Here is a 26,545-nt window from a genome sequence, read left to right as displayed (position 1 = left end):
ATTAACTTTTTTGGGGAATGGAGAGCAGCAGCCTTTCCATCTCTCCGTATCCTCCGTCTTTCATTCATTTCTTCTTCCAGAGCGCTCTTAATAACGGCGTTCCCAATCTTGCTTATGCTTTATAAGCATAGTCTTAAAACCAAAATTTTTTTACCATTGCCTTCCCCCACTTTTCTTTCTTTCTTTCTTTCTTTCTTTTTTTTTAAAGAGCAGCTTCCACAAGTTATAAGGAGTCTGGAAGAGAAAACAAATTGCCTTCCTCAACTCCCCTAAGACAAGACACTTTAGAAAATGTCCTCTCTTCCCTAAAACCCGCCCCCACATAGGCAGGGTTTTCTTTTGGGCAAACCTGCTGCTTGGGAAGGGAAAAGAAGGGAGGTAGCAAAACCTGTTTGAAGGTAAGGTTACCTCCCTTCCACACCTCGCTCCTCCTTGGAGGCAAGAGCAACAACAGTGAGACAGAGAAAAAGGACACAGAAGTGCTGGGGAGCTGGGACAAGGAGCTCCCGGACAGCTGCAAAGTGGCTGAGGGAGGCAGGAAGACCCTGAAGATGGGAACCACACAAGAAGCGGGAGAAAAGACGTTAGACCTTGGGTAAGTAAGATCTGGCTCACTTGACTGGAAACGAGCTACGAATAGTCTTGAGGGACTTTGCCACCATCGAGCTCTGACCAAGGCAATTCTCAGCTTCCTGGAAGAGACATGACTGCAAGAGGGCAAATCTGCAGGGAAGGGGTAGTTTGCCGCTCTAGGCAGGAAATGGGGAGCTGGGGGGTTTCAGATTAGTTCCCTATTGTTTTGTTTTTAAAGGAAACTTACCTATTTCATGTCTATAAAACTACCCCTTGTTGTCTGCTTTCTCACACCCACTCCCCAGAATGGCCCTCTGGAATGCTGATCTAGAAAGATACTTCCCAGCAAATCACTCTCACTCTTCCTCCTTACCGTCTTCCCCGAACTGTCTGTCTCTGTCGTGGTTTTCCCTGACCACTCCCCAGCTGGTGGAGGAAAAGGCAGGCTTAATGAGGTACTGTCTTCCCCAACTCTGCCTAGTGACAGCTGGGCAGGTCTGTCAGGTTCCAGCCAGGTGAATTGGGGACTGTCTCTACCCACTCTGTGTAGGTGGAGCAATGCCATAGAGGTTAATAGGCTTAGCTCTACGTGTCCCATCTTTCCTCCCATCTTCCCTTGGCTCCTAAACCCCACTGGAGGGTTCATCTGTCTCCAGGTAGTGGTGGGTGTGGTAGGGGTATCTGTCCAGGAGACAAGAGCCCACGTCTTTTTTTGGGCCTATGCTCTGCTCCGTACCTTCATTACTCTTCATTCCAGTGTCTCCTACCTACAAACCAGCTCCCTTAAGACACGGCCTAGTTTGTCTCATGATCATCCCTTCCCCCGGGGGTCTTGTAGGGCCGGGGAGAATGCCGAGGCAGCGCACCCAGCAGCATCCCTGAGACTTGGGGAACTGGAGCTGAAGGAGGAGTGGCAGGATGAAGAATTCCCCAGGTAAGGACTGGAGGGATGCTCCTGAATGGAAGGTGGGAATGATAAATTAGGACTTGAAGGAAGGATGGGTTAAAAGAAGGCAGAGGCAGTAAGATTGGTCAGATTTTATCAGGGCTGGTGCCGGGTGGCTCAGTCAGTGGAGCGTCTGACTCTTGTTTTTGGCTCAGGTGGTGATCTCAGAGTCAGGGGATCAAGCCCTGCCTTGGGCTCTGCACTCAGCAGGGAGTCTGCTTCCCTTCTTTCTCTCCCTCAGTGCTCCCTGCCCTCCCACCCCCAAACCCCAGTCCCCACGGCTTGTGTACTCTCTCTCTCAAATAAACAAATCTTTAAAAAAAAAAAAAAAAAGTCATATCTTGGTGAGAGGATTGATAAACTGATACCTGGCTTGATTCATTTAACCTGCATTTCTGCCCCCCTTGTAATCTTTCCCCTCTAGATTTCTTCCTGAAGAAGCCGACCCTTCTGAAGGTTCTGACGATCCTGAGAGAGTTTCACAGGCAGGTAGGTAAATTTGAATCTAGGCCACAAGTTCTTGATGCTCGGCCAGTGCAGGGCTGTGCTGCCCTCGCCCCGTTGGGGTTCCACTGCTACTTTCCCAAATAGCCCCCGTGGAAGTTTGTTTGTTTGTTTTGTTTGTTTGTTTGTTGTTTTTTCATTTATTAGACAGAGATTATAAATAGGCAGAGAGGCAGGCAGAGAGAGAGAGGGGAAGCAGGTTCCCTGCCAAGCAGAGAGCCCGATGCGAGACTGATCCCAGGACCCTGGGATCATGACCTGAGCTGAAGGCAGAGGCTTTAACCCACGGAGCCACCCAGGTACTCCCTGCCACCCCCCCCCCCCGCAATGGAAGTTCTTTAAAATTCACTCCATATATCACTATCATATGCAGGAATTCCTAACTCCCCTGCCAACACAGACGTTTCTTTTCTTTTCTCCCCTATCCCAACCCCAGGTACACCCAGCACTTTAGCCCTGTGTGGCCCACGTCCCATGCGGAAGCGTCTTTCTGCCCCAGAGTTGCGACTGAATCTGACTAAGGGCATTGGAGGCGATGGAACTTCTCCCACAAACTCTGTACCTTCCTCTCCTGATGGTAGTTCTGACCTGGAGGTAGACGAATTGGAGACACCTTCAGACTCCGAGCAGCTGGACAGTGGACATGAATTTGAATGGGAAGGTGGGCAAGAAACCTGAGGCCTGAGCTGGTAAAAGTAGAAGCTAGAGTTAAAGAAGCTCAGGGTGGATTTTATGGGACTAAAGTTAGAAACAATTAGGTGGCGACCAAGTGGTAAGGTCAGCAAAATTAATTTCCTCAGAATGGAAAGGTAGAGTCTGTAGATCCAGTGTGAGAGTAGTCAGTAGAGGGGTGGGAAGGGTCCTTGGTTAAGGAAGCTTTCACTGAGTGACTGTGATCTGCTATTACTGATCGAGAACCGAGTTATAAGGAAGATTGTCCTACCCTCAGGGAGTTCTCTGTTTAATAAGAAATTAACACATATACAAGTAAGTGTAGTTGAAGATTATGGTCTACATACCTATAGGGATGTATGCAGGGTAAGGACAAGGTCAGTTCTGCCTGAGAGGCATTAGGAAAAACTTCACAAAAGAGGTGATTCTGAGCTGGTCTTTAGGTAGCTGGGGAAGCATTCTAGGTAGAAGCATCAACTTGGGTAGGAGTATGGCTTGTTGGACATGTTGGGGAGTTCAAAGTATTAAGCATGACTATTTTAATATTAAGGGAAACTTTGTTTCTTCTCTATTCACAACGCTTCTGACACCAAATGTATGAGTTTTACCCACACCAACCAATTCTCCACTTTTCTAGATGTCAACAGGGTATCCTAGAGTTCACCTGTGATGCTTGACTGGAGTTAGTACAGACCTCCCAGGTTTGCCACAAGATTGCCCTCGACTTCAGACAGCAATCACATGTCCAAGCTGTTACCTGAGCTTCTGAATGAGCTCAAATGGGCTTCTGAATGGTGGTAGGAGTCAAATCATGGGGATTACCACACTGAGTAGTTTAGATTTTACCCTGTAGGCAATGAAAAAAATCACTGAATAGTTTTATTTATTTATTTACTTACTTATTTAATTTGTTTTTTATTGTTAACATATAAGGTGTTATTTGCTTAAGAGGTACAGGTCTGTGATTCATTACACAATTCACAGTGCTTACCACAACACATACCCTCCCCAGTGTCCATCATTTAGCTACCCTATCCCTCCCCACCCCCACCAGCAGCCCTCAGTTTGTTTCCTGAGATTAAGAGTCTCTTATGGTTTGTCTCCCTCTCTAGTTTCATCTTGTTTCATTTTTTCCTCTCTTTTCCTATGATCCTCTGTCTTGTTCCTCAAGTTTCACATATCAGTGAGATCATATGATAATTGTCTTTCTCTAATTGACTTATTTTGCTTAGCATAATTCCCTCTAGTTCCATCCACATCATTGCAAATGGCAGGGTTTCTTTTGTTTTGTTTTTTTGGTTTTTGGTGGCTGGTACATATATACCACATCTTCTTTATCCATTCATCTGTTATTGGACATCTGGGCACTTTTCATAGTTTGGCTATTGTGGACATTGCTATTAAAAGCACTGGGGTGCAGGTGCCCCTTTGGATCACTACATTTATATCTTTGGGGTAAATACCCAGTAGTGCAGTTGTTGAGTCGTAGGGTAGCCACTGAATGGTTTTGATCAAGGGAGTAACATGATCAGATTTAATGGCTCTAAAGAGGTTGGAAACAACCAAAAGGTCTGTCAGTAGAGTATTAATTCTTACATGGTGTATCCATGTTATAGAATACTTTTTTTTTAATTTTTTTTAAAAGATTTTATTTTTTATCAAACAGTAGTAGGCAAGTAGGCAGAGAGGCCGGCAGAGAGAGAGAGGAGGAAGCAGGCTCCCTGCTGAGCAGAGAGCCCGATGGGGGGCTCAATCCCAGGACCCTGAGATCATGACCTGAGCCAGAGGCAGAGGCTTTAACCCACTGAGCCACCCAGGCGCCCCCGAATACTTTTTTTTTTTCTTTTTTAAGATTTCCCTTTTTTAAGTGATCTCTACACCCAACATGGGGCTCAAACTCACAACCCCACCATCAATGGTCAGTGTTGCATGCTCAACCAACTGAGCCAAACAGACAACCATTTTCTAAGATGAGGCAGCTGTTTCCATTGCTATGGAAGGATCATGCAGAATTAGTGAGTATGGTATATTACCATTTGAGTAGGAAAGGTAGGGTAGAAAACAAAGCTTGCTCTATCTGTAGGATAGAGGGTGAAATGGAGTAAACAGACTAAAGACATGGAAACCAGTCAGGAGGCTAGCACTAAGGCCAGATGAGAAATGCTAAGAACCTGAATCAGGACAGTAGTAGTAGAGAGAATGATAAGAGAATATAGTGGAGATAATATAGAAGAAGATTTGGAGTCCAGTTGGCTGACAGAGAAGAAAATCTTTGATAATATCAGTTTTCTTTCTCAGCCACCTAGATGGATGGAGTCATTCATCCAGAAAGGAAATATGGGAGAGAGGAGGAAGAGAAGGAGTATGAATTACACTTGGGTCTGGTGGCTTGGAGATGACAGAAAGACACAAACTAAAGGTGTCCACTCTGAGCATTTAGGGACATGGGTTAGAGGGGCAAATTTGGAATCATCAACTTATTGGTGGTTATTGAAGACATGGGAACAGAGGATTTCACCCAAGGAAAGGCACAAGAAATAAGGAAGAATCTAGAAAAAAACTAATACTGGCAAGGGTCATGGACCTACCATAGTGCAGGGTTACCTCAAGGCCAGTGTCTAGCGAAAAAGTGAGGATTGTGAGTCAGAGGAAAGAGAAACCAGCAAGGAGCAAGGCACTGGACAAACTAGCGCTGGAATCCTAGAAAAAAAACTGAGGAATGAGAGGTTAGAGCAATCCACTCTAGAAACCTGGGGAAGTCAGAAGATACTGAAGGTCTGTACTATGCCTTACTGACCCTTCCCTCTCTTTCAGATGACCTGCCCCGGGCAGAAGGTCTGGGGGCCAGTGAGGCAGTGGAAAGGCTGGGCCGGGGTTGTGTGTGGGATGTGGCTGGAGAAGATGGTCGTCACTGGAGGGTGTTCCGGACAGGAATGCGGGAGCAAAGAGTGGACATGACTGTCATTGAGCTCTATAAGAAAGTCCTCTCTCATGGAGGTAATTGCTCAGATATGTGGCCGGGAAAGACCCGCGACTTCCTGAATAGAACACTGAAGTTGGAAACTCAGTCCCTGGGTTTAAAATCCTCAGAGTCCTTCAAGCTAAACAGATGTACTGTCTGTCATACCTAGTTGTTGACTGAATGAATTTTCCCTCTGTCCTCTCCAGGTTACCATGGTGATGGCCTCAACGCGGTTATCGTCTTCTCTTCCTGTTACCTACCCAGCAGCAGCATCCCCAACTACACCTATGTCATGGAACACTTGTTCAGGTGAGGTGGAAGCCCTGAAGGGCTCCAGGGGGGATGTTAAGGAGGGAAAAGTGAAAAAGAACCCCCTGGGATGCCTGGATGGCTCAGTTGGTTGAGTGTCTGCCTTTGGCTCGGGTCCTGATCTTGGGGCCCTGGGATCAAGCCTCACCTCATTGGGCTCCCTGCTTGGGGGAGATCCTGCTTCTCCCTCTCCCTCTGCTGCTCCCCCTGCTTGTCCCTCTCGCTCCCCAAACCCCAAGCATGTACCTCCCCTGACAGTTGTGTCCCCTCCCGGCCCCTCAGGTATATGGTGGGAACTCTGGAGCTACTGGTCGCTGAAAATTACCTGCTTGTTCACTTGAGTGGAGGCACGAGTAGGGCCCAGGTCCCACCTCTGGGCTGGATGCGCCAGTGTTACCGCGCTCTCGACCGGCGGTGAGCCACGAGGGCAAGAGGGCCACAACTACGCCTTCTCTTTCCCTCTTTCCGTTCTTTCCTCTTCCATTTAGTCCCTTTCTCTTTTCCTTGTCTCTCTCCAACCCTTTCCAGGCCTCTCCTGTCTTCTGTGCTCTCAGAGTTAGGGAAACCTGGTTTCAGATCTTGTCTCTATCATTTACCTGCTGTATCATTTGCCTTGGACCAGTCACTTAACTTCCCTGGGACTCGGTTTTCTTCTCTGCATAATGGCAATGATGATAGCTTTGCCACTGGCCATGTGTGAAAATCCAATAAATCGAGGTGGCATACCCCTTCCTTTTCTCCCCGTCTTGCCAATTAATTTATTGCCCAGGCTGCCATTTTCTGCTTCTGTCCGCCTTCTATACCTGACCCATATGGCTTTGTTCCCTGAGATGTTCCTTTTCCCTTTTTATTTCCCCCATCTTCCCTTTGCTCACTTTTCTAGCTCATTTCTTTTTTGTTTTTGGTGTCCCGGTCCTGGGAGCCATGGGAAAAGGGGAGTAGCCAAGAATTTTTGCGAGGGTGGGGCACAGGAGGGAGATGGGACAGAAGGATTCTGACAAGAGGAATGCCTAAAAATGAGGAGCACAAAGGGCTAAACACAATGGGTGGAGCTCAGATTACAGGCCAAGGATGGGGGACTAGACCCCACTGCCGGAGAAATCTAGAAACTGCAGATGTGAAGGAAGTTAAAGCATAGAACGTAGCCCCACCTGCTCTTCCAGCATGAAGGTAGAAGAGTAGAATGATCTCTTTCCTATTCTTCAGGCTCCGGAAGAACCTGCGTGCCCTGGTGGTTGTCCATGCCACCTGGTACGTGAAGGCATTCCTGGCACTGCTGCGGCCCTTCATCAGGTACCAGCTCTGAGGACAAGGATGTCTTCTCTTTCATTTTCAAAATCAAGATGAAGAAGATTTTTCCCCAGCCTGGCTCTTTCTAGCCTTAACCACGCTCTGCTTGTTACATTGCCCTTTGTAAGGATCTCCAGGAACCCTCTTCCCAGTACAACACACAACCTGGTTTATCCTCCTCTCTTTTCAGTTCCAAGTTTACAAGAAAGATCCGTTTTCTGAACAGCCTGGGAGAGCTGGCCCAACTCATCTCCTTGGATCAGGTTCACATCCCTGAAGCTGTCAGACAGTGAGTCCCGAGCTTGAGGAGAAAAGTTTGGGGTGGGATGTATAAAGCCAGTTCCAGCTTTCTTAATGCCTTGGGGGAGATGCAGAGGAACTAAAAGATAGGGGCCCTGCTTCTAGATGCTTTCTTCTGTGCCCACCCAGAGAAGAAATTAAGGCCTGCATCCAACAAGAACAAAGGAAAAAAAAAAACACACACACACAAAACTATACATATAAGTGCTGAGGCATCAGAGAATAAAGGAATATTCACAGCACAGAACTTAGTCGTAGAAGTTAAGAAGTCAAGAAGGGCAGCAAAGCAGAGAAAATACCCAGTGGGGAGGGCCTAAGGGACAAAGGAGCCTGAGGACCACCAGTTCAAGCACCCAATCTTTTGACTCTTCCAATTCTCTGGCTTCTGTCCCCAAACCAGTGAGTAAAACCCAGGTCCTACTTTTTTTGTTTTTCTCTCCTAGGCTGGATCGGGAGCTCCATGGCTCACGAGGGACCTAGAGGAAGAAAAGAATCAAGGGCCTTAGAACCAAGCAAAGATTAATCTGCCTATGCTCTAACCCTGAAACATCTGGGCTGTTCCCTAAAACACCTCCTCCTCAACCCCAGTACCACAGGACCTTCACATTTCCCTGGGGTCTCATTCTTCTCATGACCGTGCCTTCAAAGCAAGGCTCCAAAGTCTGGAACCTCATTTGCCCAGTGATCATCAGTTCAGCTATAGGGGTGTATGTAGTGGCATCTTGTAGGGGAATGGGGAAGGCTGCGGGGTTTGGTCCTGCTTCGGCTGCAGAACCTTGGGCAAAAATAACCGCTTTTCTCTGAGTGTCCTTTTCCTCCCCTGTAAGTGGAGGTGCTGAGACCCTTTCCACCCGGGGCATGCTAGCAGTCTGTGAAGCTCAGTAAGAGGTGGAGGGGAGGCCAGGGCTTAACTCACTGCGCAGCCTACTGGGAACCGGGAGTCAGCTCCCTAAACCTGGAAGAACTGCAACTCCCTTCTTTGTCACAGCTGTTGCCTGTGGGTCGCTGAAGGAGTGCTTTCAAAACTTGTACTTTTGTCCTCTTTAGTAAATTCCGATCCGTAGCGGCTAATAAACTGCGATGCGAGGTTTAAGCCCGGTTTCGAGAAGTGCCCTACTTGCCCAGGCCCGTAGCATCACAATGCGTCGGTCGGTTCTGGCACGGCGTTCTGGCCGCCGTGGTTCCTCGGTTTTTGATCTCAGCCCTGGGGGCTGCTGTGCTAGGGCCGGGGGGAGGGGCGTGGCACGCGCATACGAGGCCCCCTCTTCCCTCCCCATCCGCAGGGCGCGGTTCAAACGACCCGCTGGGTCGCGAGCGGAAGGGAGGGAGAGAAGGTAGGAGTCCCGGCCTCCCTCGCTGGCCTCCCTCTCAGCCGCACACCGGCCGGCCCCATGGTCCCCGCCGCCGGCGCGCTGCTCTGGGCCCTGCTGCTGAGTCTGGGGCCCCGGGCGGCGGGGGCCCAAGGCCTGACTTCCACCGAGACCCAGCGGGTCAGTTTCCGCCTCGGGGTCCCTATGTCCCGCCACTACCGGACCACCCTCCGGACCGGTGGCCCCAGGAGGATGAAGGTAACAATGGAGGATGAGGATGACGTCGGGGCCACTGTCGAGCGCCTAGCAGGCCCAGCTGCTGCGGAGCTCTTGGCCTCCACGGTGGCCACAGGCGTAAGCAAGTCGATTGTGTCGTCGGCGGAGGAGGATGAGTCTTTGGAAGAGGGGGTTGTGATTAACGCCAGAAAGAATAACATCACTGCAGCGTCTTTCAGCAGGGGTTACAATACAGCGAGGGTGCCCAGCTCGAAGTTTAAAGCAAATACCCAGGAGACGGAGATCAGGATGTCTACAGACGTGCCAGCCAACACCTGGCAGCCTACTGGGGGGGAAATACAGCACCCCGACAGTACCATGAGCCAGTGGTCCATGGCCGGGTCCACCCCGAACCGGTGGCAGCAGCCCTCCCACACGGCCATGCCCCCTCCCGAGGATCTGCGGTTGGTGCTGATGCCCTGGGGCCCGTGGCACTGCCACTGCCAGTCAGGCACCATGAGTCGGACCCGGTCTGGGAAGCTGCAGGGCCTTTCTGGGCGCCTTCGAGTTGGGGCACTAAACCAACTCCGTACAGAGCATCGGCCGTGTACTTATGAGAAATGTCCATGCAACCGGCTTCGGGAGGAGTGCCCTCTGGACTCCAGTCTCTGCTCTGACACCAGTTGTACCACTCAGACCACCACCAGTACTACCACCACCACTCCCACACCCCCTCTCAGCTCTAGAATCAGACCTACGCCCTTCCTCTTCTTTGGCCCCAGCCCCAGCCCCAGTCCAGCCCTTGCTTTTTGGAGACGGGTCAGGATCGGGCTGGAGGATATTTGGAACAGTCTGTCTGCAGTGTTCACAGAGATGGAACCAGTAAGTGTTTGCATGAAGTGTTACTTACCTAGTTTCCCCGCTGATGTGTAATATACTGGTTACTCACATCGTTGGCTGCTGATGCCACCTATTTCTTGAGCAACTGTGGGTTGGTTAATGGGCAACATGTACTGCTAGTCATGGGAGGATTATGGCCCAAATCATGAGAATTATAGCTGTATCAACAATTCTTTTTTTTTTTTTTTTAAAGATTTTATTTATTTGACAGACAGAGATCGTAAGTAGGCAGAGAGGCAGGCAGAGAGAGAGAGGAGGAAGCAGGCTCCCTGCTGAGCAGAGAGCCCGATGCGGGGCTCGATCCTAGGACCCTGGGATCATGACCTGAGCCGAAGGCAGCGGCTTAACCACTGAGCCACCCAGGCGCCCCTGTATCAACAATTCTTGAGGCTGATCATAGATATGGAAGATATTAATAGTTCTCAGCTTATTAATAGTTTAATAGTAACAACATCCAGTATTTGAGGTCTTACTATGTACTCTTTACCTGGATCAATCCTCACAATGCTGTGAGGTGTAATTATCCCCACTTCACAGAAGGAATGGGGTTTTACAAAGCTAGTAAATGACAGTCACAACAGGATTGTTTGACACTAGTGCTGATATCCCTGACCACCACTATCCCAAAGGACTCCTGGGATTATTTCCAGCAATCTCAGAATTCTTCAGGAAGGATAGTCCTCTGCCTTTCTCAGTTGACAGGATTTCAGGAACTTTGGGGAGAAAGGAAGGACAATATAATAGTATATGTGGTCTGTCATTTTGCTAGTTTTTATCTTTCTCCTTGGGTATCCAATACTGTTAATTCAGTATAAAAAGGAAGCATAAACGGGGCAGTGGTGTTGAGGGAATGAGGGCTTCTGGGGAGGGAGACGAAGCAAGGAAGGGAAAAGAATATAGATATAGTTGTAATATTTTCCCTTTTTCTCTATTTTGTTTCCTCACCCAGCTAGAGAAAAACCGCAGGTAATGGCCACTTCATCTGCAAGAGGTTTCAGCATCTCAACCTATCCACCCTTTTTGATCCCAGCACCCACTGGATATTTTTAGTACAGAAAAAACTAGAAAAAAAATTGTTTGGTCTTGTGTCTTTTTACAGAGGTATCTGAGGTGGAGACCAGAAATCTCTTGAACCTTAAAACTGAACTGTGTAACCAGCAGCATTGGGCCTGATCCCTCCCCTTGTCCCCCAGCATATTTTATACACCCCTCCATAATGTTGATGTTCCTCCTCTGCTTCATTTCCAAAGTCATTTTTAAACAAGTGATTGTTTAAAGACTTGAAAAATCTCAGATAAATGCCAAGAGGAGGGAACAGGAAGAATAAGGAGTTGAGCCCTTGGAAGATATTGGTGGTCCTCTCCTTGCCTTCACAATACTCGGCCTTCTGTCCTTGCAAAGGGTGAAGATGGCACAGAATTCCACGTCAGCTACTTTTTAGCAGTTACCTTCATCAACTGTATTTATCCTTTGACCCCAAACATGCCTGTAGTGATTACTCTGTGACTACTTTGCTTAAACATTTTTTATTTGAAAAATGTATTTAAAAGTCCAACACATTTTTAATATAAATTATGACTCTCAAACCCTTTGCCATCACTCTTAAATACAGTTCAAGTGATGGTAGCATACACGTTAGAAAAGGTAGCTAAAGGCAAGAAAATACCAAAGACGACTATGGCCAAAGAAGAGGCATTAGGAGAAGGCGGTAGATCGTGGTGACCAGAGTCCATGAGTCCCCCATCCTCCTCCCCTATGACCCCTTCAGATTGAATATAACCCTCAGGCTATTAAGCTACTTTAGGACAACCTATGAGCTACTTTCAGAACAACTAGCTACACTGGAACAGAGTAAATTGGGAATGTATGACCAATCTTAGACCCTGAAAAGTGGCAGGAAATACACTGAAATTGGAACAAAATCAGAACCTGTCACTACAGGTAGGGCAAACTGGATGGATGGTAGACTCAGCAGAGTGGATCCTAGTTCCCACCTTCCTGACACCCTCACCATCAAATAGGATGCTTCTTGTTGCTGAGCTAATGAGAGACCCCCATCCTCTCAGTCAAGAGCCGGCAGGAGCTCACCGGTCTCGTTCTGCCTTTCTAACCACTCCGAGGTAAGGGGCCAGAAGAAAAAAAACACCTGAGAAAACAAACTGCCTAAAGACCCTCCTCCTGCAATATTTTCCCACCTAACACAGACTCTTCAGCCAGGTGGGGAGTGGGACCTGGTCTTCAGACAAAACTCCCTGAGTCTTAATTTGTGTCTGGTTCTAGGACTAGAGCACAGAAATGGAGCTTAAAGTTTGCAGAGGATAAACTTGGGTGTCTATGGCTCTCCTTTTTTCTCCCTCCCTTCCCCAATCTCACCATGCTCAGTTCATGCCTCCACACTTCAGGAACCCCTCCTCCAAAGAAGAATGGAGAACAGTACAATCCACCAGAGACATGAACCCATGCAAAGCACAAGCAACACATCAAATAAAGGGCTGTTTTCAACATTGTGTGCGGCCCTAGTAAGCCTACTTTGCAAGAGGGCCTGGTTCATCGTGGCTCAGGCTTAGGGTGAATGATGGGATGAGAGTAGGGTGGGGAAAACACTTTGGAGAAAAATACCTGGACACTCGAGCAGTGGTTCTCACTTAGGGGTGATTTTGCCTCCTAGGAGACATTTGGCAATACCTGGGGACATTTTTGGCTGTCATAACCAGGACAGACACCCTACTGAACGTCCTATAATGCGCAGGACAGTCCCCCATTACAAAGAATTATCCAACCCAAATGTCAAGAAGTGCCGAGGTTGAGAATCCTTGCTCTGGAGGTTTCTCTGCTCCCATGCGGTGAGGATCTAACATCCCTAACCTCACAGATTGTTTTCAACCTACCACGCCTCTCATCCTCAATGGTTAGGATATACATTCTCAGACAAACCTCTTAGTTTTGCAGCATTCTGAGTTTCTCTCCAGATCCCTCTTCCTCCTCACCTGAGCCAGCAGGGAGATTGGCAGAGGGCAGGCCAGGTCCCCAAGACTTAAATGGGATCCCATCAGGTTAAGACCCACTTCTTACCTTAGCTTTCATTCAGTGGGAAACAATAAGGTTCCTAATGGGGGTAGGACTGAAGGCAGAGGTAGTAGAAAGAGGGGGGTAATTAAGAGAACTCAAATTAAACTTTTAATTAATTTAAAAAGATGTTGGAGAACTCACAATGCTGCAGAAACAGGGTCAGAGGCCTCCTGGAGAAAGAGCTGGTAGTGGCAGAGAGAAATCGAGCTTAAGTTTTGGGACCTAAAGAGAAAGAATATATAGACTAGGCAGTGGTCACCCTCCTACCCCCTGCTTGATGTCTGTTTCAGTTCATTCCAGGAGGAAAATGGAGAAGGGCAGGGAGGTAAGGAGCTTCTCGGCAAAGCCGGCTTCAGCTTTGGTAATCTCACCCACCTACCCCATTTAAGGAGTTCCAGGTTAAGAGTTTAAAAACAGATGGCACCTAGACCGTCATTCAGGAGAAGGGAATGCCTTCCAGGTTCCCAGAAAACTCCTATCTCAGATCTGAGAGTGTCCAGGGCTTCAGCTGAGCTCCTCTGGCCAACCAGTAGTCATTTGGTCAGTCCTGCTGCCTTGAGCCCATCTCCAGGAGGGGCTAGAGCCAGAGGGAAGAGAGGGAGTCCAGCCCCCAAGCCTTCTGAGGCACTAATAGGCAAAAAGGGAAAACAGGGGCCCTGGGGTCACTGGTTCGAGGAGGGGGCACCATCTCTTCTGGGCTGGACACGGAGCAGAGGTTTCAGACAGCAGAGCCTGATTAAAAAAGAAATTGAAGGAAGATAAGTCTCAAAACTGAGGCAGTCAGGGAGAAGGCACCACCTAGCACAGACTCTAGACTATTTCCAGGGTGTTCTTCTCTTGATTTCTGTCTGTACCTCACTCTCTCTCTGCCTTTCTACATCCGAAATTCTTGACCCCTCCATTCTTATTCATTCTTCCTTCTCTCACCTCCCACTCTGGCAGAGATCAGGGTTCCAAGGTAAGGCATCAGGATGCTGACAGGGGCTGGAGGTACTGAACAGGTTTCTCTACTCACCGTTTCTATTGGAGCTACAATCCCCTAGAATTGCTCCATGGCCTGTCTCGGTTTCCCTTGGATCTCATCTGCTCCTGAACTGCACCTGTCTGTGAAAAAGCACATGGGAGACCCTCACCCCAAGTCCAGGTATCGCACAAGCAATCTCCCCTGTGCCCTCCATGAAGAGGCTCGCCCCATCTCCCTGGCAATAAAGTCAATTTGAAAAGGTTAAAACCAACAGCCATTCTTCCAAGGAAGTCTCCAAGTCTCCCTTCATACTGACTCTCATGAGAGTGAGATAAAATGGGTCTTCGAATACTAAGACCTCTCATGAAGGACTCTCATATTTTTCTGAGTTTTGCAATCCGTGAAAAGCCTCCTTCACTATGTCCGGGCCCATTTCCCTTATGTTGAGAGCAGAAGAGAGTTATCTGGCGTTATTTAGAACAGGAGTATGCAGCCTTCTTCCTGCCTCAACACACCCAGCCATGATATAACTTACTATGGCACTGGAATAGCAGTTTTTTTTTTTTTTTTTTTAAGATTTTATTCATTCACTTGACAGACAGAAATCACAAGTAGGCAGAGAGGCAGGCAGAGAGAGCGAGGAGGAAGCAGGCTCCCCGCTGAGCAGAGAGCCCGATGTGGGGCTCGATCCCAGGACCCTGGGACCATGACCTGAGCTGAAGGCAGAGACTTTAACCCACTGAGCCACCCAGGCGCCCTGGAATAGCAGTTCTTAATTAACAGAAGGGTTTGGGTTGTTGGCAAAAGCCCAAATAACTCCTGGGTCATATATATTCCCCATCCTGATGATGAACAATCTGCTAAGTGTAAAAATAAGGGAGCCTAGGCCAGAGACCTGAAATGCCAGGTCTCAGGTTTGTGCAGCTGGTGGCCAGGACTAGAATCCTAGCTTCTTACTTCCCCACCGGGTATTTATCATGTCCCCAGCCCACACTTCAGCAAAGGGGAAAGGCTCTAGGCCACAATCCCATATCACTCTCTCCCCATTCTCTCATTACCATGGCAAGTCCATCTCCGGCCCCCATCTCCCCAGAGCCAATGTGAGTCAGGTGGACAAAATTCATTGGTTCCCCAATCATGGTCCGGTCAATTCGTCTCCTTTTCTTCTTCTGTTTAGAGAAGACAGGGGGGAGTTAGGTCTGCAACTGGAAGAAGGGAATAGAGTCCTGAAAATCACTAGGGGTAGAGCTAAGGGCCCAACGGGCAAGGGTATATGGCATCACAACAAAGAAATCACTAGAGTATGAAAGCTAATAACATATAGACAGAAAGGACATAGGGAGGGTGGTGAGGACAGGGGCCTGCAGAGGGAATACTAGACAAAGAAAGGACATATCCAAGTCACCTCTGGCTGATGAGGAAACAATGGGAAAAACTGACAGGTATTAAGCTCCACCTACAACCCCTGCCCAAGTCAGAATGGACAAAAACAGGAAGTGATAGCTAGGACAATTCACTTCCTCCATCACACAGTCCCCCTTGATTCCAAGTACACACCTGCCTGGCCAGAGAGACTATCCTGACGGAGAGGGAAGCAAGCAGCGTGCCTTCTAGGCACCAGATCGTAGGTGGTGTGTCTGCCTCACAGGCCCGGGTAACTAGATTCTTTGTGCACCAGGGTGGGGGTCGGGGCTGGGGGACTCACCGGCTGGGGTTTCTCTACCACACAGCAACCCAATTTATGCCAAAATTCACTCATGTTCCCTGATGGTTCCAGTTTCACTCCTCTGCCTGAGGCCCCAGAGGGCTCTTGCTCTGGTGCCTTGACTGCCCACTCTTCCGTCCCTTCAGGTGTGACAACAGCCTGAGTCTACTCAGCCGCACGGGTCTGGAGACAGCAGTGTCCAAGGTACCCTTGGCTGGGCAGGGAGGGTCAGCGTCTCAGACTGAGGGTCAGCAGGGCCAGGCCAGGCTGAGCAAGCAGGCACAAGGTTATGTCTTCCTCAGACGCAGAACCCTGGATGAGCAGAAAGTGAAGAGAAAAGAAAGTTAGTGAGAAATCCCACCTCTACCATGTCTCCCTCCTTGCCAAGCTTCCTGATGAGGCCAGATCTTCTCATTCTCCCTTGAAGGCCCAAGTCCTGCACCCAACACTAACCCCTCTAAACAGAAGGACCTCCCAGTTTGACTCCCAGAGAAAGAAAAGAATCAGAAGGGCACCAAGGGGTAGAGGCGCTGCAGCTGCTGGAACCAAGGGAGAGGAAGGGGACAGAAGCATTTAGGGTGAGGTTGGGAGAGGCCAAAGGCTAGTGGCAGAAATGAGCACAGTTTGGGGGTACTACAAGCCCCACGTTCCTTCTCCCTGGGTTTAGGGCAGAAAGGGAGGGGCAATTAAGTGACTTTGAAGAGGAAATGGTGGTTTTTCGTTCTCACAAACAAGACCTCCGCCCTTGTCCCTCCCTTTTTCCTTACCTTACCCTGAACATCTAGATTTTCTTTAAGACTGAGACCTTGACTGCCAGGTTGTGGGTGACTAACTGCAGCAGTTTGGACCTCAAAAAAGACTTTTCCTACACTGAGGAATTTCTTCCCTCTACACTGAGGAATTTCTTCCCTCTCGATTCCCTGACCTTGCTCCTCCTCATTTCCCTCAGCTGAGATCCAACCTCTCTCCCAGAAGTCACCGAACAGTTCCTTGAGATCCTTCCTGAAGGCTGTCTGCAGCTTGTTTATCTGTGTCCCGTGTGTGCACTCTGGTGGCACAGCCATTTCTGTGCATGTGTGTCTGGTACAGACCATTTGCACACTGGTTGTAGGTACGTGTACTTGGTGTCACTGTTCCACGAGGAATCTTTTTCCAGCCTCCCCACCCTCTTCACATGTCCTATCGTGCCACTCTGCTCTGCCCCAGGCCCCATAAGGCCCAGGCCTCCCCCCCTGCCTCCTCCCCTCATGCTGGAACCTGTTCTTTCCTCCCTTCTCACCACTTCCATTCCCAAGCTTCATCAGCCAACCAGACACAAGGAACTTTATAACAGCATTAGTGTCCAAGGAAGAACTTCCTCCCCTTTTCCTCACTGCCAGCCTGGGTAGGGCCCATCTGGGTTTCCTCTGTGCTCACTGCACTTCCCCAGGCCTATGATATAGGCAACCTCAAAGATTCCCAACAGGGCGGGGTACCTGGGTGGCTCAGTGGGTTAAAGCCTCTGCCTTTGGCCTAGGTCATGATCCCAGGGTCCTGGGATTGAGCCCCGCATCGGGCTCTCTGCTTAGTGGGGAGCCTGCTTCCTCCTCTCTCTCTCTGCCTGCCTCTCTGCCTACTTGTGATCTCTGTCTGTCAAGTAAATAACTAAAAATCTTACAAAAAAAAAAAATTCCCAACAGGGCAGTTTCACAATTACACTCCAGCATGAACAGAAATCTCGAGGCCTCCTTTCCAGGAACCCCAATGCTCTGACATCCTAAACTCATCTAAGAACTGACAGGACTTTTTTTTTAATAACCCTGGGATGAGATCACAGGCACACTAAGATAGAGCCTGAAGGGGAGAGAAGAACCCAGAAGCCTCCGCCTCCGCTTACTCCCCTTCCTACCACTGGAGGGGAGGAGTAATGAGACAGGGCGGAAGTCAGAACACAGCTGTCCAGAGAGGGGAGCTGTGGTCAGTGGGGAAGTCAGTCAGTCAGTCACAGGGTTTGTCGCAAACCCTGTGGCAGCTGGTAAGGGTTGCAGGCAGGGGAATGAAAAAAACAATGAAGAATCAAAGGAAACCCCCAATACCACCAGACAGGCTGTACAGACTATGGACTCTCTCCTAACACCCGTTCTGAACAAAGCTGAGTGGACAGAAGTGGAGGGTGGGAGGGGAGAGGAGAGAAAAGAGGAGAGGAGGGGAGAGGAGAGGGAAGGAAAGGGGCAGTGGAGGGAACAAGGACGTTTCTGTTCCCTTTCCAGGGACCTAGCCAGAGCTGGGTGGAGGGAAAGTGTATGTGGGACTTGGCACGAAAGGGCCAGTGATGATGAGAAGTGACCAGGAAATTCCATTCCCTATGACATAGAACATAAGGGTCTCAAACTTGGCAGTGGGGTCAGAGTTGGAGAAGACTGGGCAGGGTGAATGTGGGCGGTGGGGGGGAGACAGGGCCAGAAAAGGAAGTAAGAGCCACTCTCCTCTTTACAAATATCTAGAGAAGAGCGGGTTGAGGAAAAATGAAGTCCTGAGCTGGTAAGCGCAGGAAGAAGAGGCACCCAAATTCAATGCCCACTATTTTAGGGCCCCCCACCCCCAGGGGAGGGGAAGGGGCTGCGAAAATAGCAGGAGGAATCAGGATTGGACTACATAAGGCCTTATCCTGACAGACAAGTGGCACTGAGAACTGGGCCAGAGTCCCAAACAGGAAGGGTGAAATAGGGAGCTAGGAGACACCAAGGTCACACTGGGGCTTAGGGAGCTTCCAAACTATTGGGGAGTGAGCAGGAGGAGGGATGGGAGAAAGGTTCCAGAGAGGAAGGATGTACAGAGGTAGTTCCCGGGTCCTGTCCTAGCCTGAAACCGGTTTTCCCGGTCCCGCTGCCTTCAGCCTCAAGGCCTCCAACCCGCTGCCCGACAAGCCTTCACAAGAAGCAGCTGGAGAAAGAGAAAGAGAAAGAGAATTGAGAGAACAGAGTGGGCAACTCTGGCTCCAAGCCCGGGGCTGCAGCTGGTTCCTTGTAGAGACCTCCAGACGTGGAGGGGTGCTGAGGGGCAACAGAGAAGTAGGCGGACACGCACTTTTCAGTCAACTGACAGGCATCTGCCCCAGCACCAACTCTGTCCTCCCCCGACAAGAAAGGTCTTGCGGGGTTGGGGGGGGGGGAGGGCACATACGAGCAAACAGGTAGGCCCTAAGCTCCCTCCCCAGCAGATTCAGTCCCACAGACTCCATTTCTGCCCACTCCCCAACTCTACCCAGAAATCCTCCGCTCCTCCCAAAGCTGAATCAGGACTGGGATCTCGCTGTGAATTTTTCGGATTCTGTCACAGTCTTCCGTGGTTGCTTCGGGCTCAGACTCAGCCCTTCCAGGACCCAACTGGGCTTGCTCTGTCCGGCCCACGCCACCACGGAGTTCGGTGAGTCTCGAGGAGAACTTCTCCCCCTCTCGCCTCCCCGCGCCCCACCCCCAGCACACCGACACCCCAGTCCCTTCCTGCCCTCGACTCTACAACGGCCTGGGCCTGAGCAGCACACGAACGGTGGAGGGGACGGAGACTGTGTCTCGGGGAGCGCACCCCTTCTCCCACCGACCCAGCATCTCGGCGGCCCCGGCCTCCTTCCTCCCCCACCCCCAGCATCCGGTGCGCCTCCGCCCAGAAGCACAGGCCGGGCACCCGGGCCCGAGTCTCACCTGCGGCGGTCTCACCAGCAGCGCTCCGGCATCGAGGCGTGCAGCTGCGGCGGGTGGGGGGGCTCCGGCGTCGGGCCCTCCAGTGTGGGCTTCCCGGCCTGGCTCCGCAGCGCGGCGGGGGAGCCCAGGGCGGGCCGGCAGAGGTGGGGCTGGCTCAGGGCGGAAACGGCGGCGACGCGATTACGAAACCCGTCCGGACCGGAGCTGGGCGCACTGCTCCCCGCTGGACTGGTGAGGCATTGCACCGCGCGGGGCAGTGGGAGGGCCTGGCAGCCCCCGACGGCCGCCGCCCCTGCTGCACGGACTGGGGACTTGGAGCCTACGAGGGGGCTTTCTCCTGAGCCGGACCCCGGAGTTGCGCCCCAGGCCTTGCGGGTCAAAACCAATAGAAGCCCCCCTCCGACCCCCCGGAGCCAGCCAAGTTGAGAGATTCGCGGGGGCACCCCCCAACATACACATACACACACACACACACACCCCACTCCCCCTCACCCCACCCCACCCCCTCCACCCGCCCAGTTCTCTCGTGCTCTACCCAAAGTGGAACGGGGCTAGGTTTACTCATTGTGAGGGTACGGAGGCGAGCCGCCAGAGGAGGGTAGGGATTGGAGGAAGGGGTGGAGGGTTTTTCTGATTCTCAAAAATAAAACACTTCGTAACTTGAAATCCTTAAATTGGGGAATAAGGGGACACTCCTTTATTGTTATCTAGAGCTAAGCTTTTTAATCCATAATCCTAAAATTAGGGGACAATTAACTGCTCATTCATTGCACCCCAGTCAGCATGGGGGTGCTGTAAGAGCTCGGGAATAATTGTGCCGACCAATAAGCCTACGGAGATGCTTTAATCCTTTCTCCCTCCCTAAAGTGTTCTGGAACCTATCATTTGAATTAGCCGAGTCAGGCAAGGAGGGGGCGGGGAGTCCTTCCGCCCTTCTGAGGAGGGGCTGCATTGCAGGGGGAGACTGAACAGATAGACTCAGCCACGGAAGAGGGAGAGGGAGTGAGAAGACAAAGCCGTCAAAGCCCCAACAGCTTTCTTTTTCTCCAGCCCAGAGCAGACGCCGGAGCCCCCCCGAGGTACTCCTTCCATCTTTGGAACACACTAGTAATTCACTGATAACAGGTAAATTAATTGAGGGAATGGGAGCAAGGGGTTGCAAAGATAGAAGAGTAGCTGCTTCCGGTTAGGTTGAAGACCCTAAATAAGGATAAGGTTGGGACAACTCAAGAGGAGAGAAGGGGGCGCTATGAACAATGAATGGTTTTTTGGTCCCCTTGTTATATCTCTTTGCTAAGATCTCCATCCTTGCCTTCTAATCCACAGACATTAATTTCTAACAATATACATGTAGCTCTCATTTCTCAGCATTTATTTCAAGTATCTATTTTCCTATAATCTGTCTTATGTATTTTATTATCCTCAGTTGTTATCTGTATCTTTTTCAAGCTATAATTTTTTGATGAATGTTTAACGTTTTTTGTGTTTTTTGATGAATCCCTAGTCTTCTGTTTTGCTCTAACCTGTACTTCCCCATATTTACTTTGTTTTTTCCCCATCGTGTTCCATTGTGTGTCTACCTTCACCCCAAACTGATTTGTCTCCATAGGAGGGAATTTGCGAGAAGGGATGAGATAATATTGAAAGTAATCCCCACCTCTCTTTTAACAGTCTCCCGCTCCCTGTAACAAACCTTTGCTCCAAAGAAAGAGGCAGCTTGAAGTAGGAAGGTGGGGGCCTTTGTGTTGTGTTAGAGAATTGCCTGATCCCATTTTGAAAACAGTACATCCCACAAAAGGTGCATATGGTCCCAGATTCTGGAAAGGATTATTTGCAGCTCATTGGGAGTAGATGAGGGAAGGACATGACCAACAGGAAAATCCAAGACCAGAATGAGGCAAATATAATGAGATGCCAGAGAGCTTCCATCCCCTCCAACCACCATCCCTTGTCCTCCTTCCTACCCCCCCTTAAGGTGGCAGCATGACACAGCAAGGCCCTGTTGGGCAGGCCTTGGATTCCCACAGAGGGTCTAGACAAAGGATATTTGGGTGTGTCTGTGTGGCTCAGAGTGTGTCTTTTTATACTATACATTTGCTAATCATGTATCTCTAAGAATAGATGGTGATATTTAGAAATCACCTTTGCCTAAAATATCTGGCTAATTTAAAATGAAGGACAGTTAGACGTATTTATTGAGTGTATATTGTGGTCCAAGCCCTTTAAGGGATGTAAAGAAAGATGAGGTATGTATGGGTGGAGAACATTTGGGGAGGGGAAGAGAAAGCTTACTGGAAAGGGACCTCTTGCAAAATTTGGAAATTAAATCCATACTATATTAAATACCAAAAGTTCATTACTAATGAATGTAATGCAATGTAGATGGTGCTTTGTTTAAATTTTCTGTGTAGTCAGTGTTCTTGACTTGATTTTAAATGCCATACATGCTTGTGTGAGTGTCTTTCTAGAATGCATTTGTACCCTCTGTACAGTCTCTGAGTCAAGGCATAGCCAGAGATTTTAGGTCTTGTGACTTAATACTTCATAGAATTTCCTTTAGCATTTTTAATTTGCAAGATACACTCTGCCAGACATTCAGGGATTGTTCGGACACTTTTTATATATACTCTGTTTTAAGAAAAGGAGTTAGTTTGTCAAAGAGCTTTTTCCCTGTCTCAGATTCTAGCTTGCTCTCCATTGCCTTTTTTGCATTTTCATCATTCAGATCAGAGTCACAGGGAACATTCGACACCTAATCCACTAAATATCTGTTTTTCAGGAACCAAAACAATTCTTGCAAGTTTTGACAATATTGGTATAGGATTATATAAAACTGTGGGTAACTATCTATTCACAGTACATCAAAAAAAGACCAGATTGGGAATGAGACCTGGGTCCAACTGCCTAGAAGGCTTCAGAAGTCACTAGATAATTTCTCACATTCTTTCTCTCTTTCTAAATATACACTATGTTATAGCACAGAATATATTTATTTTATTTATTCCTTTTTGAAAGTAATCTCTACATCCAACATGGGGCTCAAACTCATAACCCCAAGATCAAGAGTCACACAGTTCAACGACTGAGCCAGCCAGGCACTCCTAACACGTTTCCTAGTTTTAAAATTGTATGTTCTTTCCCCCCTCCATGATTCTATTTTTTAAAGAATGTACATGTGGGGGCACCTGGGTGGCTCAGTGGGTTAAAGCCTCTGCCTTTGGCTCAGGTCATGATCCCAGGGTCTTGCTCAGCAAGGAGCCTGCTTCTCTTCAGGCCTCTCTGCCTGCTTGCGATCTCTGTCTGTCCAATAAATAAATAAAATCTTTTAAAAAAAAAGAAAAAGAATGTACATGTACCCAGCATTTATACTGAGCTTGCTCTGGAGGGGACTGGTAAGGGAGGGGATATTAAAAAAAAGCCAGCAAGGTAGGCAAATAACTGGTAATCTTGGGGAGGGGGGAAGAAAGGAAGGAACGAAAGAAAGGAGGGAGGGAAGAAGGAAGGAAAGAAAGAAAAGGAAAAGGAAAAGAAAAGAAATCAGAAAAAACAAGGCGAAAAAAATCCCTGTGGTCAGTCTGTAGTCAGTAACACTGACGATTCCTGAGGTTTGCATCTTGGAATCTCCGTAGTCCCAGACTGAAGCCTGGAGTTGGTAGGCTGAGAGATACAACCATTTTTTGTAGCTCTCTTTCTGTACATGTCTCTGCAAATTACTGTGGAGATGATCAGAGCTGAATAGCATAGGAGGATGACCTCACCTTTCTAACATGCTCCCCCACCCTGTTCCAGTCCCCACATAACCCTCCTTCTAAGCAGCTTCTCTGCTGAGTAATGCTCAGTTCCCAGGGTTTATTTTGGAGCCTAAACGTCAGAAGAGAAAGAGCAATTGACAATTGACTTTTAACATTAAAAACATCCTAGTCTGCCTACTCTCCAGTCCTGAAGCCCCTATAATCACACATAACCACGCTCTAGATTAAGGCTTTCTTTTTTGGCCCTAGTTGAGATGGTTCACATTATCTGGGGTTATAGAATTTCTGTAGTATAGTGGTTATCATGTTCACCTAACATTTTATGGAGGCAGTTGGGAACCTATTTAAGGCCACTATTTTTGAGCCTCAAGGTCTGGTAGGAGCCAATGGAGTGCGTTGGGAGGAAGGCCTTTTCAAACGGGGGTTCTATTTTTGGAGGCAATGGAATGTTCTTTCTATTTCTTTGGGAACATTTCAGCTAAGGCTTTGGCCCTTTCCCTTGTAACCAGTAACCAGCAGGGGGAAGGAGATATAATAGTCATATAACATCAGGGTGTGGGTGGAATGAGCAGAAAAGGTGATAGGAGCACTCCTTAAAACACGGAAAAGTATCTAATTCTGAAGAGGGACTTTTTTCCTTCCAATCTAAGCTCTTACTCTCCTCACCTGAGATTTCCAATCCATTTGCTCTCAGGTATAATCTAGCATTGGGATCAGAGAAAAAAAGGTCTTGTTAGAGCGTGGGAAAATTCTTTTAGTACCTGGGTTTTGTTTTGAAGGAGAGGTAGGCTAGAGAGAAATAGAGACTATTAGGGCTTATCTGTGGGCTAATAGGTGGGGGGTGGCAAGGTATGGATTGTATTAAATGGAGAAAATTAATCAGCAGCCTTGAATGTCTTATTGTGTGCAAAGCCCAGCACTTGTGAAGAAGGTGTAAAGTCGACTGGTTTTTACCTTTAGGGAAACTCTGTTTCTTGAAGGAGAGAGACTATCCCTATTCAAGACACATAACAGTGATCTGTAGCCCCCAAACTGGTAATAGTCAGGTAAAACTATACAGGGTGTTGGTGGAGATGCTGGAAGATACAGAATAGAGAGAGCTGAGTAAGTTTAAGGATGTTCTCCTGGAAAAGTTGAGTTTATAGCAGGGTTTAGAAGGCAGGGAGGAAAACAGAAAGCAGAAATCTCATGGAAGCCCTTTTTAGAGGTACCTATTAAGCCAAAATCAGGAAAAAGTCAAGGATTTACTAATATAAGGATTTGGGGGAAAGATTCCTCTAAGGACTTGAATTCCTAGGGAATTCTAGGGACTCTTCCAGTAGTCTTGAAACTTGGGTACTTATTTTAAGACGGAGAGTAGAGGAGCTTCTAGGTTGGTGAAAACATGTGGAGACATGGGAGAGCAGTGCACCTGGGGAGGGCATGGAAGCTCTGCACCCTTTCCCTATACCCCTGGCCTTGTGCATCTCTTCCATCTGCTGTTCTTGGTTATAGTCTTTTATAATAAATTGGGAATCTAGTAAATTAAAACAACAACAACAACAAAAAATGGGAGAATAGAGGAAAAAAGCAGAGAGTAGAGAAAGTTAAGCAAGACAGGAATGAGCATAACTAGTAGAGAATGTGCTACTGCTAGGAAGGTTGGGACCAGATTCTAGAAGGCCTTGAGAACCAGACCCAAATTGACTTGAAGAAGTAGGCAGTGAAGCAAGTCATTCCAAGATGGGAAGAAGTTAGGAAATGGTAGAAAATGGTAATAAAGGTAGGGGGTCCCAAAGCTTGTTCTAGGGAACTTGGATCATGTACAGAGGAAATTAGGATGTGAAGTTTTTAATAAGGAAAGGCCATGGAACATGAAGAGGTTGCTGTAGCATGAACACTAACAAGTGGTTTCTTTCTAGGAAGTTATGAGGGATCCTGTGAGTAGCCAGTACAGCTCCTTTCTTTTCTGGAGGATGCCCATTCCAGAACTGGATCTGTCGGAGCTGGAAGGCCTGGGTCTGTCAGATACATCCATCTACAAGATCAAAGACGGCAGCGCTGGCAAAATGACCGGGCAAGCAACTGGAGAACAGGAGAAAAACTCCGAAGGCGATTCCCTCCTTGAATACAGCACCTTCAACTTCTGGAGAGCTCCCATTGCTAGCATCCACTCCTTTGATTTGGACTTGCTTTAAGCCCAAGACTTCTCTTTCCCACCACCTGCTGTCACTGTCTTCCCTTTCAAGCCCCTTCCTTTCTACCCTTTTCTCCTATTAATCTTGCTCTCTCCCCTCTATTGTGTTGAGGTGGTGCTGATTAATCTGCCAGAGTTGTGTTGTATTTATTTATTTATTTATTTATTTATCTATTTATTTATCTATCTCTCTATTTTATCAGTTTCTCTCAAAAGCCCTTAAGCCACAAAGAAAAGGGTTTGTGCAATGGAGTATTGGATCACAGGGATTCCTCCTCCCTCCACCAGGGCCCCAACTAATTCCAGAAAACAAGCCTGGTGGGGGCACCAGAGAGTAGTACAATGGTACAAAATGGAGGGTGGATTTTTTTACTTCATTTTAATCAGCTTTAGAGATTGCTTAAACCTAATTTCCTGCTCCAGATCAGTAAACATAAATCTTTCTTCCACTGTTGTTGAAAACCTTAGAAGTTTTCATTTGAGATTATCTGCGATAAGACAGTAGGATTTCTAAATGGCTAAGGTGATAAGTCTCTTGCTATTTGATCCTGCTCCTTGTAATATATGTTTTCTCAGAGAAATTGGGGATAGTTAAAAGTATAAAACAAAGGAAGTAATACATCATGGAAAATTAAAATAGGGGAAAGCACTGAATCATTTCAGAAATAACTACATTCTCAAAAGGGTGTTCCTCCTTCAAGCCTACTCACTTTGTAGCTTTGCTCCTAACTGAAAACTCTGAGGAAAATGACTCCAATTTCAATTCTTAAGATGCAATCTTACTGACTACTGTGATAATCTGTAAGGTTTTGATTCGGCTTCTGAAAGGCATAGGGTTTGGCCTTTAGTGTTTTAGTCTTGCCTTGCATCTGCAATGTGTAATACCGATCAGTGGGCCTCAGGCACACTTCTTCAGCTACCTTGAGACCATGAAATAATCACATTTATGACCATACACCTTGTCCCCTCATTCCTTCCAAAATTATTGCTGCTGATTTGTGCTGCCATTTACTCATTTCTTTAATAAAGACATTCGATCCCAGGACTGGATTCTAGTTTTCTCTCACTTCAAAGAAAAGCAGTATAGACCCCCGAAATTAGCCTCTCTTTCCCCTTCCGCTAGGAAGAAAGGGGGCAACCAACCACTTTTCTACTTGCACACTGGCTACCAACATACTGAGGTGGTAAGTCTAGTTGCCTAAGAAACCAATTCACCC

General features: G+C 48.1%; 4 protein-coding genes across 7 annotated transcripts; 3 read left to right on the top strand and 1 right to left on the bottom strand.

Annotated features, from left to right (window-relative positions):
* The first annotated feature begins 411 nt into the window (after nt 1–411).
* BNIPL (BCL2 interacting protein like) lies at nt 412–8,649 on the top strand. Its single transcript, XM_082686028.1, has 10 exons — nt 412–595; nt 1,412–1,507; nt 1,944–2,008; nt 2,460–2,684; nt 5,510–5,692; nt 5,864–5,966; nt 6,249–6,380; nt 7,173–7,259; nt 7,447–7,545; nt 8,000–8,649. The coding sequence occupies exons 1-10, from the start codon at nt 552–554 to the stop codon at nt 8,034–8,036; spliced, it is 1,071 nt and encodes a 356-aa protein (XP_082542154.1). The 5' UTR covers nt 412–551; the 3' UTR covers nt 8,037–8,649.
* Nucleotides 8,650–8,839: 190 nt separating this feature from the next.
* Nucleotides 8,840–12,216, top strand: LOC309842087 (protein MENT). The gene is made up of 2 exons (XM_082686029.1): nt 8,840–9,964; nt 10,932–12,216. The coding sequence occupies exons 1-2, from the start codon at nt 8,948–8,950 to the stop codon at nt 10,950–10,952; spliced, it is 1,038 nt and encodes a 345-aa protein (XP_082542155.1). The 5' UTR covers nt 8,840–8,947; the 3' UTR covers nt 10,953–12,216.
* CDC42SE1 (CDC42 small effector 1) lies at nt 11,493–19,826 on the bottom strand. The gene is made up of 5 exons (XM_082686063.1): nt 19,401–19,826; nt 15,721–16,032; nt 15,074–15,184; nt 14,067–14,155; nt 11,493–13,783 (listed from the first exon to the last, which is right to left on the bottom strand). Exons 2-4 carry the CDS (start codon nt 15,772–15,774, stop codon nt 14,081–14,083), a joined length of 240 nt encoding a protein of 79 aa, XP_082542189.1. The 5' UTR covers nt 15,775–16,032; nt 19,401–19,826; the 3' UTR covers nt 11,493–13,783; nt 14,067–14,080.
* Nucleotides 17,555–26,370, top strand: MLLT11 (MLLT11 transcription factor 7 cofactor). 4 transcript variants are annotated; one of them, XR_014299493.1, is made up of 4 exons: nt 17,555–18,240; nt 18,968–19,125; nt 20,451–20,525; nt 25,054–26,370. XR_014299493.1 is itself a non-coding variant. In XM_082686058.1 (4 exons), the coding sequence occupies exon 4, from the start codon at nt 25,060–25,062 to the stop codon at nt 25,327–25,329; it is 270 nt and encodes an 89-aa protein (XP_082542184.1). In that variant the 5' UTR covers nt 18,608–18,847; nt 18,968–19,125; nt 20,451–20,525; nt 25,054–25,059; the 3' UTR covers nt 25,330–26,370. The 4 variants fall into 4 exon arrangements, 3 of the variants coding, with proteins under 3 accessions (XP_082542184.1, XP_082542185.1, XP_082542186.1); XM_082686058.1 differs by lacking the exon at nt 17,555–18,240 and adding an exon at nt 18,608–18,847; XM_082686059.1 differs by lacking the exons at nt 17,555–18,240; nt 18,968–19,125 and adding an exon at nt 19,543–19,631.
* Nucleotides 26,371–26,545: the final 175 nt, after the last annotated feature.

Source organism: Mustela nivalis, assembly GCF_964662115.1.
Source record: "Mustela nivalis genome assembly, chromosome: 10".
Lineage (NCBI taxonomy): Eukaryota > Metazoa > Chordata > Mammalia > Carnivora > Mustelidae > Mustela > Mustela nivalis.
Note: the sequence above shows the minus strand (reverse complement) of the source record. Positions and strands in the feature narration are given on the sequence as shown.

Excerpts from the sequence above, each read along its gene's own strand:
- BNIPL (XM_082686028.1), top strand. The coding sequence starts at position 552 with ATGGGAACCACACAAGAAGCGGGAGAAAAGACGTTAGACCTTGG. Across the intron at positions 5,693-5,863 it reads GAAAGTCCTCTCTCATGGAG|GTTACCATGGTGATGGCCTC; the intron begins GTAATTGCTCAG and ends TGTCCTCTCCAG. Across the intron at positions 5,967-6,248 it reads GTCATGGAACACTTGTTCAG|GTATATGGTGGGAACTCTGG; the intron begins GTGAGGTGGAAG and ends CCGGCCCCTCAG.
- LOC309842087 (XM_082686029.1), top strand. The coding sequence starts at position 8,948 with ATGGTCCCCGCCGCCGGCGCGCTGCTCTGGGCCCTGCTGCTGAGTCTG. Across the intron at positions 9,965-10,931 it reads TGTTCACAGAGATGGAACCA|CTAGAGAAAAACCGCAGGTA; the intron begins GTAAGTGTTTGC and ends TTCCTCACCCAG.
- CDC42SE1 (XM_082686063.1), bottom strand. The coding sequence starts at position 15,774 with ATGAGTGAATTTTGGCATAAATTGGGTTGCTGTGTGGTAGAGAAACCC. Across the intron at positions 15,185-15,720 it reads TGGTAGAGAAACCCCAGCCG|AAGAAGAAAAGGAGACGAAT; the intron begins GTGAGTCCCCCA and ends TTCTCTAAACAG. Across the intron at positions 14,156-15,073 it reads CCGGAGATGGACTTGCCATG|ACAGGTGCAGTTCAGGAGCA; the intron begins GTAATGAGAGAA and ends GCTTTTTCACAG.
- MLLT11 (XM_082686058.1), top strand. The coding sequence starts at position 25,060 with ATGAGGGATCCTGTGAGTAGCCAGTACAGCTCCTTTCTTTTCTGGAGG.